The following is an 11,890-nucleotide window of genomic DNA, read 5'->3' as shown; positions in this document are numbered from 1 at the left end:
ATAAAGTGTTGATGAAGACCCAGTTGCAAATGTAAAATATATTTAATCAATCAAACCATCAATCTCTCAGATATCAATCTTATAGATTGATGCTAGCATGGAATATAATGGCAAAACGTGGTGGGAGAATCCAATTGATAACCATATATATTGACATCCATACACACAATTATCTCCTATAGCTCTATCTTTAAATATCTTTGTTAATGTGTTCGGAACAATAATTTAGCAACATCTGGTTTATTTAACAGTATCAAGGTGTTCAGGAAAAAAAAGTTTATTAATTGGACAAGCATAAAAAACCTTTTTCAAACTACTAATGCAGTTTCAGTGCAATTCCAAAATATAACATTTTTCAGCAGGGCAAGTTAATCGTATGGTTGGAAACAACCTTTTATATATTATTTTTGATTATCTTTCAACTATTGTGCTAGCCAGCAGAAGCTTAAGAGTGATACCATTGTGAGGTAAACCTGTACACATACTATTTCTAACAAACCAAGCACAAGTTCACAAATTAATAATTGAATGAGCATAGAAATATAAGTACTGTAGCACAATACAAATCAATGAATTAAAAAAAATAAAATAAAAAATAGGGACCAAAGGTTGCAGTGGTTAGAGATATTTGGTTTGTGGGTTTTACAAATACCCATTTGATGTACTTCCTACATTAAATATATTTATATATATATATTTATATATATTAATATCGGTTTATTACATTTTACAACTACAAAGATGAGTTCAAGATAAAAGGATGACCATAAGTGGAAATGTGATGGGAGTTTCAAGAGTCCTTTCCATCCCTCAGGGCCATCTCTGCAGGGATGACAGCTATGACACAAGTTGAATCATAGGACGCCCAGTGCTTCAATATAGATACGTGATTCTAGAGAGTCTTTGCCATTGAAGTTGGCATGAATGTTATTGACAGGAGCCCCAAAAAATAAAAAAATAAATGCAGACGATCCATGCCATATAAATAGGGATTAACATTGTGTCTTTTCGGCGTCGTTTAACGTTCTTCCCTGCAGGTGGAGGGTTGTCAAACCACTATCCAATACTGGATGCTGCCCTTATCACCAGTAACTACCTCCGGTACCTCCGGTAAAGTAAATTGGATACAAAGGGGAGGTCGACGCTGATTGTATTTGAACTCAGTCTGCAGGCGTGGTACACAGTTGATTTAGAAAAAACACTTTAGAAATAGACGGGACTACTAAGACAAAGATGACACAGTGTCACAACAACTTGGATGTGCTTCATTGAAGTGCTGATTTAGTCCTTCGGTGCTACAGTCAAACTGTTAGAAATTTTCTGACCTGTCACGGAAACGCTTTTTTTTTGTTGCCATTTCTCAATGTTGCACTGCAGCAATTATTATTATTTATTTTTTATTCTAGCTCTGCTGTACTCGTAAACCTTAAAGCTGGAAAATTCTAGAGATTACTGACCGGGGAAATGACGGACATGACAGAGCCAGTGCAAGCATACCACATACAAATATGTTAATATCTTTTATCAAAAACTCCCCCTGTCATTTATCAAGGTGGCCAACACATATTGTAACTGACACTTATTTTGCGGATGAGAATGCATAGTTGATGGAACCTCAGCCAGCGAAGTATTGTGTTAAATATGCCGGGGAAAAAGCAAGTGGTAAATTAACTAATTTGTGCCATTGCCCCTAGTACATGAAATTTAAATAGCAAATTTACTTATAAGAAAGCACACATGGGGAATATAAGACTTAAAAACATACCTGTCAACAGGAGTATGTAGTTTGCAGCAGAATTAAAGTACATTTCTATTTTTTTCTTTTAACATAATAAAAGAAAAATACCAGTTGCAATCATGTCAGGAAATAAACAATCATACTAATTGTAAACAGGGTCAAAAAAAAACAAACAGCATTCACTGTCAACCCAAACCTATAATGCTTGTTTATCGTCTCAAACCCAAGTCAGCTCAGTGTTATCAAATGAATTGTGAGCCTATTGACTGGATCAAAACACTAAAGCAAATATGCATCAAGTCAGTTTGTTTACCATGTTGGCATTCTTCAGCATGTCTTATGATAGCCCACAGCAAGACCAAAATAAGAATAGGAATCAGTGTGTGGGGGTGTTTGTGACTTTGTGACTGTTTTATAAGATGGAGGGGGGGGAAGAAGGCATGGTCACAAGTTAAGGCCTCTCTTCTTACTGTCCTCGCAAGCAAAGGGTCCAGATCAACACGTCCAACCCTTAAGACGCCCCCCAACAGGCGCCTTCTGGTTCTCCATCTTCCAACTTACCTGATACATTCTTCCTCGGAGGGGCTCTCCGAGTCTTCATCGTCACTATCCTCAAGCTCAGGTAGGTCTCCCCACAGCAGCAGATTTAGGCCTGCAGTGTGTTCGTTTTGGAGGTGATTAGTTATTTATTGAAATTCGACAATTCCTACATTGTCACAACAAAGAATTTCTACTGGCCTGTAGCATCCAGTCTGTTGAGGGTGGACACAGCATCGCTATTGAACATCCAGAAGTGCCCATTGTTACAGGACAGGAGGCATGGTTTACAGGGGGCCACGACATGATAGCCGACAACATTGCCGCTGGTCGGACAGTGAGTGTGTATGTGGAGAGAGACAGGGAGACAAAGGACAAACATATGTCAGCATTTCATAAAGAGTACCTGTGAAAACTGCTAGCTCCACCAGATAGCGTCTATTATCCAACTGATGTTTTTAGCATGCAACAAAGGCCATGGTATACAAAGCAGTTTGCATCGCTAATTTGGAGCTTATATGTTACATTTTAACATAGCAAGTTATGCATAACTTATGCCAAATAGAAAAGCAGAAATATCTACAGATTCCTCATCTGTCTAGGCCAGTGTTGGAATCAAATCAAACCGTACCATTTATGTTGACTCAATAACTGGACATATACTTATACCACTTAAGACAGGCGATGTCTCTCAGTTTGCACTTGCAGCTTTCGGTGGAATAGCAGCTGGCCACAAAGTCAACAGTCCTAGAAAGAAATGTAAAAATATACATTGAATAAACAATGCACGGATAAAGAAATGAATCAAATGTGTTTTACATACCATCATTTCATGAAACATAGGCTAATAGAAGGAATAGTGTGTACCAAGACTTTTATAATAAGACATTACACAAATGTATAGCAATAACCAACTCAGAATATTAAATAATAATAATATAAACACTTACCTATTAGGTGGTATATCGGTGGAGAACAGCTCGATCTCTGCATCTGCGAGAAGCACTGCTTTCATACCTCTGGTGCAGAGGAGACTTCCACAGAAAACGCAGTTGACTTGAGTGACACATTTGTTTTTGAAATTAGCGTTAGATGTGGACATGGCTGTTGCGACCTAGCCAACCTGTGCCTCACAACCTTTCAAAGGCGAAATGTGTTCTGCTCTCGATCACTAACCAGGCAGTGAATGTACGAAATGTCTTCACTCATGAATAAGAACGTCGAGCGTTTCCCTTCGCTTCTTCAGGTTTAGAATATTAATCTGTTCAGCATTTACCTACAAGCCGTCGAGGTCTGCGTCCTTGTCTTATCACTTTGTTTGCGAAGACACGGAGCGTTAGTGTTGCATAAACGGTGGGACGCGCGTTAATAAAATGTCTATAAATAATTCAGCAACAACGCATATAAATTAGCGTATAGCAAGCCTTGTTTGGCATTGTTGGTTTTCATCAAGACAGAATGTTCCTCGCAGCTATATGGTTAGCTGACAGCTTTGTTGTTTATAACTTCCTGGTATTTGACAACACTTCCTGAAACATTCTTTGAACGACATCACAACGCGCTGTGATTGGATATAATTCACCATGTGCCAGGCGATTGGACAGCAATATATGACGTAGGCTCAGCTATTCTCTTTCCCCCTGGAAACCCATTTAGATTATTTGACAAATAAAAGTAGAACAATAATAGGCATACTATTCCCATTTGAAAAACACAATAACACTTTTGAAATTTAAAAGCCGGTGTATATTTCAAGATTTTGTACAACAATATAAGTAAGGGATTTCGGTTCTGGTAGAGCGAACCATGGTCACAGTGTACACATTGTGTACAAATAGAAATAGGTCTCATGTCCAATAATAAATATACAGGCTTATATTTCATAAGGATTGTTAGTTTGTAAGGTGTGTACAAATATGTATCACAAGCAATTGAATATGCGGGGTCCCTCAACAATAATGTAGACATCCTATATCAGAAATGCAGATACATGCATAACAATTTCAATGTATACCAGGTGTTATTTTTCTTCGGTTGACTCATTAGGTTGATGTAGTCTCATTTTTACTTAAAATTATAGTTCCGAAAAGTCCCGTAAGCTTTAAATGTAAGATTTGATTTAAGGCTTGGTCGCTTTAGTCGCGGCGTGTGCATTCAAAACATGTATTTTGGTGATGTTTCATTCGTAGTATGGAAAATAGGATTGGGAATTGACAATAATAGACTGCAAACTTTTGTATTCAGTCGATAGAAAGACTCAACAAATGATGGATGAGGTCCGTGCGTGAATGCGTCTATGCATGTCTGTCCTGCGCAGAGACCAGCCATCCTCCTCGTTCTTCTCACTCAAGGGAGGACCAGAACCACACAGTATCCTCGCGGTCGCCGAGACCAGGCGAGTATCCCAACTTATAATTTCGACTCAGGAGTAGACACCAATGTAGAAAAAGTCCCAGCTTTATATTTTCCTTCTTCAATGGAATGAGCCTCCCTTCCCTTACTTTATCTGCACGGTAACCGTTTTTTTGAGGAGGCGTTAATGCACGGACTCACACGAATGGGAATACACACAGCAGCGCCAAACTCACAATGCGCCCCGAGTGAAGACGGACACTGACAATACAGAGCTGCGGGCAGAGTAAGAAGCTCGTATTTTCCGTGGTGTTTTCCCAACTCGGTCACAGTAGTACTTCTGGACAATTGACTTATTGATACAAAAAAAATTGCTTAACTGCGCGGGCAAGTCGCCTATTTGATCCACAACGCAGCCATGACGTCTCCGGCGAAATTCCGAAAGGACAAGGAGATCGTGGCCGAATATGAAACTCAAGTAAAAGGTAAACTTTTTCACATCTTTACGTTGAACTGCCCTACATTGTGGAAGGTAGGACACTGATTCAAATAAATGCAATGCAAGACAATGTGGTAACCCATTTATCCAGCTGCATGGGCTTTCCAACTCGTTTCGATGATCACAGCTAGCTGCATACCTGTCCAGTTTCGTATGCTCTTGGTCAGAGAAATGCCATTATGATATTTTCACAATTTTCGGTTGTGGCATGAACGACTTCAATCATTCAAACAATATGATCATGTATCACTAAGCATCTGCCTGCCTGCAGCTACACATGACTATCACATTCGGTCAACAAAGATCAATGATTGTTGAATTGTGGTTTGATATGCATATATTTAGTATAAACTTAAATATATACGAGGCCGATGTGTAGGCTATCCATTTGTGTAGGTTGGAGGCTGTATCCCCTTTGCTAGGATTCGACATGCCGGTGGAACAACGCAGGGCGTTTTCTCTCTCTCGCCTGCATGTCTGTGGCGATGTGTTGGCGTTCACGAGGCGCTGCAAGTGTAAATTGTGCTAGCCTACTAAGCGTATCCATGTGTCTGAAAAAAAACAACTGTTTTAAAACGATGGTAATTGTCATGTAACCCTGCAAGCAGTCTCCCACGTATATTTACCCAGAACTAGCAACGAAGCAAAATATCATGCAAGAGACCTGGGGGGCGGAGGGGCGCGGGGGGTAAAGGAGCCGTTTAACTATCTACCTGCTCCTATTCTGCCGTCCGACACCCTTATCGGAAAGATTGAGCGGTATTGTCTTTGTCATATATAATGCTAACAGTGTAGCCGAGGAAAGTAGAAGAGTGTTCTGCACGCATGGAGAACAGCCCAATTCCAATTTTATTTAGCAATGGACGTTTAACAGATGAGCCCCCCGCTCCACTCCCTCCTGTTTCCCTTCAACAACGACTCCCATCGTGATTTGAACACTATGGTAGTCAAATTATGACAGACCAGTGGACATGGACAGCCAGTCAGAGTGAGTGGAGGAGCCTCTTCTGCATGAAGTTGTATTGAGACACTTTTACCCCAGAGTTAACCTACTGTCCTCCAGACAGTCTGCTGCATTATTTCAAGGCTGCTGGTTGTATTGGTGGAATTGCGTAAAGTATTGAGTGTGGATATACACAATTCCAAACCTATTCTAACAATTGGAAGACCATTTTAATACACGTATGTCCTGTGAGCAGAGTCTTTGTCTAGGTGTCCATATGTGGTTGTGGGTTTGTGCACGGCAGCAGCTGTAGAGGTATTCCCTGTCCACGTGGATTTGTGAGGAGTGTCTGCTGAGCGGGTCAGGAGGATGGACGATGTGGTGTTCGTCCATCGACCCCCGCTGAATTAGTTTGGCTGTCAAGATGCACACTTCGTCCTGCGCTCTCTTCGTCCATAACTATTGCTCTCTGGCTCGCTCATGGCTTCCTTTCTTTCTTTCCTTATTTTCACATACATTCCAGGTGTGTGTGTGTGTGTGTGTGTGTGTGTGTGTGTGTGTGTGTGTGTGTGTGTGTGTGTGTGTGTGTGTGTGTGTGTGTGTGTGTGTGTGTGTGTGTGTGTGTGTGTGTGTGTGTGTGTGTGGCCTATCATCAGCTGGAACACCAGTAGCAAGGTATCATGTACAACAAATACAAGCTACAACATGGACACCTGTACTGTTACTAAGACTAAGGGAAATATTCCTGGAAGGCACCATGACACATTTACGATTTATAGACTTCCCACATCCCTTTGTGTGTCAGATCTCTGAAAATCACGTAGCTTTTCTTCAATAGCTGACATGTTTTAATGAGGATCATAGTATCAGATTCCTCATGGCGTCTACCGGTAGTCTTCTTGTGTGTGTGTGTTCTGTCAGCGTGGTCCACTGGATTGACGTGCAGCATGATGTAGTGTTTACAGTAGCCTCCGGGAGAAAGGACAGTAGATTGTGAATCAGGCTCCTGTCTCTCACACTTGGCCGAGAGGGGATGGCCTGAGCGGAATATCTCACACGCACACGCACACGCACACGCACACGCACACGCACACACACACACACACACACACACACACACACACACACACACACACACACACACACACACACACTTGAATAAAGGGATGTTCACTGGTAGGTACCAGGGAAGCTGAGACGTAAGCATGCACCTGACTGAGTGCAGTAGACCAGTTTATTCAGGGCTGAATCTTTAAAGTAGGAACAGGAATGCTGCAGGCCAGATGGTTATGCGGCTGCTTTCTGCAATACAGCGTTGGAATGAGCTTCATTTTTGAGTGATGGGGTTTTGGAGAAAGCCCATTTTAGGGAGTGGAAGCATGTATTTGACCATCACACTTCTCCCTGTAACACGAATAACGAAAGGTATCTGCTTCTCTTGGCTGTCGGCTAACACGTGAAGCTGTTTTGGAACAGCCAGGGACACATGACGTGATGTCCACGATCCACAAACACACAGGCACGCACAAGCACAGATGATCATAGCTCAAAGCAGATGACCGGGAGAAGGAGTCCTCCTACCTTAGGAGCATCCTGATAACTAACACAGGTGACATACAGGAGCATCCCTGACGTGGTGTTAAAGCCTAGGCTACACGTCCCTCTGAAATCTAGCGGTACGTGGGTATGGTCAATGCCATTATTTGTACAGTCCAACTGCTTTGCTACTGTCCGGCTGTGTGTTGATGGCGCACCAAATGCACAAAAGAAAAAGTGGTGGAACGGCAAAAGCGGCAGCCGCAGCAGTTTTTTAAAAGTGTGTAGAGCTTCAACATGAAACAGGCTTCGAATGATCAGCTTACCAACTGTGAGGCTGTATTTTTTATAGGCCTTCATGTCTATTTGATATGGAAGTGGACGTGTGTGTGCGTGGGGTGTAGTAGGTCTGTGGAAATGACTCATAGACATAAGTTCACAATGATTATGTGCGCGCAAAATATATTCAAAAGTAATTCAGTGCAAAGACTCCTCATAACAAGGGAGTGAACTATTCTCAATGTTCTCCCTCTTCCTCTTGGCCGTTGTGGGAAGACGTCTTTCAGTCCCCACTTCATAACTGTTTACATTCATTGAATCACCAAAGACCCCCCTAATCAATTTATCTGAAATGGTTACATTGTATTGATTGGCTCAATGGCGCCAGCGGTGTGGTGACCACAATTTAAAGTGTGTGTGTGTGTGTGTGTCACACTGAATAGAAACCGCTGACGGTGGTTAAATAATCAGTCAGGAAGTATGTTTGTGTAAAGCCGAGGATCAGGAGTTTGGCTGACACACACACACACACACACACACACACACACACACACACACACACACACACACACACACACACACACACACACACACACACACACACACACACACACACACACACACACACACACACACACACACACACACACACAGAGAGAGATATTGAACGCAGTGAGTCTGTCTGCAACTTCCTGTTTAGACACTGCTTTTGCAGGAATGACCTGTACTCTCTGATCTCCCGTTGCCACAGACACACACCATGTGTCAGTATCCTCATGCCAGGTTGGACTAACCGCCAGCAGAATGAACAGAAGTATCTATCAGATCAGATGCCAGTACAATGAAACGGGCGGAAAAAATGTTGAAGCATCAGATGGAGAGAAAGATTATTTTAATCAACATCCTCAAACGGCATGTATTGTGGACCGTTTGTCTGCGTCTCTCATCCCTGCCCCTCTGATGCATGGCTTGCTGTGTCAGCAAGGCTCTGCATCACATTACAAACGTAATCGCAGCTGACGGAGAAACACACAGGCCTTTTATCACATCACACATACACACCTTGAGAATTGAGATCAACACAAGTTGTTTGGAGACGGGGAGACATGCGTGCGTGTAGGCATGTCTTCATCGGGAGGTTGTTGGATTGAGATCAAAGCCGCCTAACCTTCAACATTCTTAATAGCCGCCAGTTTGAAGATGCATCTAAACCTGTTTGCTCCTTTATAGTAAGACGACATGCAGAGTAACCGGTGTACTGAGAAGCTCAGAAGATAACAAGAGGTAGGTAGAGAGAGAGATAACGAGAGCAAATAACCATTGGAGCCAAGTAGGTGAGGCCATTTGTCTCTAAGACAACTGGTGCATGTTAGGTTCCAGATGTACTTTGATTGGGCAACAGATGATATGTTTGGTTCATCTCGACAATTTGGTCTCCTCCCCCACCAGTAGGGCCTCGGCATGATATGATTGGCTTAAACTTTCCCTCCGTGTGTGTGTGTGTGTGTGTGTTTTGCATAATCAAAACATGCTCAAAGTTATAAGTGTACCCCCACTGACATTTGAGGAGGAACTTGACTAAAAAGCTTTACTTCATGTATAACGCTGATGACCCAAGCCTTTGTTGTTACCTGCATAGTGGATTTAGCGTCATCATGTTGTCAACGGTGGCTAAGCTCTTTCGGTGTAGGGGTGTTTTAGAGGTCTTGACCTCGGCAAGGGTCTTCCATTCTCCTTTCCCTTTTATGTGGTCTTTGCCTACGGACACACATAGCAACAGCAGAACAACCTGTGAGAGTGTGCAAGAATGTGTAAGGCGAGCTCTGCCACTGCCAACACCCTCGTAGTCTTTCTCCTACTCGGTCCCCTTTCAATCTCTCCCCTTCTTTCAGTGTGTGTCAGATGAACAATAAAACCATTGTCAAAACCACCGGGTCTCCTCACTATTCTTTTCCTTTTCGATTTTTCGATTTTTTCTTTTCCCTTTCGTTGAAACTCATTGTGTTTGTCAGGTTACGTTGAAATTGTACACACTTCTGCAGCCTCGTTTTATCTTGATGATTTCCACTTTATAAGTGTGTGTGTGTGTGTGTGTGTGTGTGTGTGTGTGTGTGTGTGTGTGTGTGTGTGTGTGTGTGTGTGTGTGTGTGTGTGTGTGTGTGTGTGTGTGTGTGTGTGTGTGTGTGTGTGTGTGTGTGTGTGTGTGTTCACAGTGATGAGTACAACTTTTAACAACAGAAGGATCTATACATAGCCCAAGCATGCCAGAGACAAAGCAAATTCATATTCTGTATAAAACAATCACGAGAGAAAGGGGAGGGGGGGTTAGAAAGGTTGGCTTAGTCTCCCTGGGGGGAAGCCAAAGGAAACGGGCTGTGTGTTTGAACAGCCCTCATACGTGGACACAGAGAGGGAGAGGAAGAGGAAGAAAGGCAGGAGTAACCAGACAGGAGAAGGAGGGAGAGAGGGAGGCAGGGGGTAAAAATGGACAAGAAGCAGGGACAAGTGAAAAAGCGACAAGACAAAATGCATAATGGAGGAAAATGTATCACTAGCATTTGTCAGTGTGTATGTGAGTGTTGGATGTGTAAGGGAGATACTTTTATTAGCCTCTCCCCTTTTCTCCTCTCTCTCGCTCTCTTTCTGTCTTCTCTGCTACTTCCCCCTTCATCGTTGGCTCCTCTGCTAGCAGGCACACTGGTGGTTGCTAGGGTTACTGGATTGCCCCCATTTTTCTGTGTTTGTCAGTAGAGAAGGAGACTGGGAAAGAATAATGTAGATTTCCTCTCCCCCTGTAGGGCCTGGCTAATCAGGTTACCACTTCACTCTCTCTCTCTCTCTCTCTGACACACACACGCACGCGCGCACACACACACGGAGAGACCTTGGGAAGGGTTTTTTGGCGCTCTCCTATAGCTTTAGGATTGTGGTTCAGTTCATCGAGCTCTCCTCCGACTCCCCCGTCTCCAGCCTTCTCTCACTCTCTCTCTCCACATGCTCTCAATTTCTTTGCTGGTCTGCCTTGGGAGTGTGTGTGTGTGTGTGTGTGTGTGTGTGTGTGTGTGTGTGTGTGTGTGTGTGTGTGTGTGTGTGTGTGTGTGTGTGTGTGTGTGTGTGTGTGTGTGTGTGTGTGTGTGTGTGTGTGTGTGTGTGTGTGTGTGTGTGTGTATTTGTGGCCAAGAGAGATTTTTGGGAAATACATTATGTTTTATTACAAGACTCAAGCAAAAGAGTCACCAGTTTTTCGATGCATGACTTACGATATACGCTTTTGCATCAAAAGATTGCAAACATGTCAACAACAACTCATCTAAATGTAATGATTAGGGGGAGCCGGTTTGGCCTTCCATTGGTGTCTGGGAAAAACAAATGTTTGTGCGTGTCTGTGTCAGCGGTGAGGAGCAATAGCATGCCATCCAGGGTTCGCACCTCCGCTAATGCCGTTTTAATGAAGCCATTCATCACGGTTCCTCGGCCGGATCCACAGCACATGGAGACAAGCGCAATAGACACACATGCTACCTTCACACAAACGCAGTCGCTCTCCCTCACTCCTTCTCTTTCTCCCCGGGAACAATGTGCTTGTATCTGTCTTTCTAGTCTTGAATGTGTGGGTGTTTTAGGACACCGTGTTCCTTCTGCTGCGCGTCTGCTATAAGGATGTGCCGATGGAAGAAACTCTGCTATTTTGGGCGTGTTTCGTCGTTAAGCTCTCGCCCTACGGAAGAGCAATTGTCCCCAGTAGATGCGCTGTTGATTTTTGGCGAATGACTGCGGTAGAGGCTGGGCCGGGAGGGGAGCCCATCATCAGAGTGCCGAGTCTGCGCAAACGGGGGAGATTGTAGGGGTGGTTGTTGTCCCTGGAGCCCGTGGATCATTGTAGACCCGCTCTCGGCGATGACAAAAAGGGAGGATTAAACGATGCAGTCGTCGCCGGCCGTCGGTCCCGTTGTGGTTACGACGCTTCTCTCTCTTTAGTTTTGAAGATGCAGGAAAGGAGCTAGTA

The 11,890-nt window shown here is 43.4% G+C and overlaps 2 protein-coding genes across 2 annotated transcripts in view; one reads left to right on the top strand and one right to left on the bottom strand.

The window, feature by feature from the left end:
- Positions 1–261: 261 nt before the first annotated feature.
- On the bottom strand, positions 262–3,805 carry fam72a (family with sequence similarity 72 member A). Its single transcript, XM_060069390.1, has 4 exons — positions 3,226–3,805; positions 2,945–3,022; positions 2,477–2,601; positions 262–2,390 (listed from the first exon to the last, which is right to left on the bottom strand). Exons 1-4 carry the CDS (start codon positions 3,375–3,377, stop codon positions 2,296–2,298), a joined length of 450 nt encoding a protein of 149 aa, XP_059925373.1. The 5' UTR covers positions 3,378–3,805; the 3' UTR covers positions 262–2,295.
- Positions 3,806–4,596: 791 nt separating this feature from the next.
- Positions 4,597–11,890, top strand: part of LOC132470472 (SLIT-ROBO Rho GTPase-activating protein 2B-like) — a 32,202-nt gene continuing 24,908 nt past the window's right edge. Inside the window, 1 exon segment of the mRNA XM_060069125.1 lies at positions 4,597–5,112. Within this exon segment, the coding sequence (XP_059925108.1) occupies positions 5,046–5,112 (67 nt within the window). The 5' untranslated portion in view covers positions 4,597–5,045.

The sequence above is a fragment of the Gadus macrocephalus genome, chromosome 13, assembly GCF_031168955.1.
Source record: "Gadus macrocephalus chromosome 13, ASM3116895v1".
In the NCBI taxonomy this organism is placed as follows: domain Eukaryota; kingdom Metazoa; phylum Chordata; class Actinopteri; order Gadiformes; family Gadidae; genus Gadus; species Gadus macrocephalus.
This window is presented reverse-complemented; position numbering and strand designations above follow the sequence as displayed.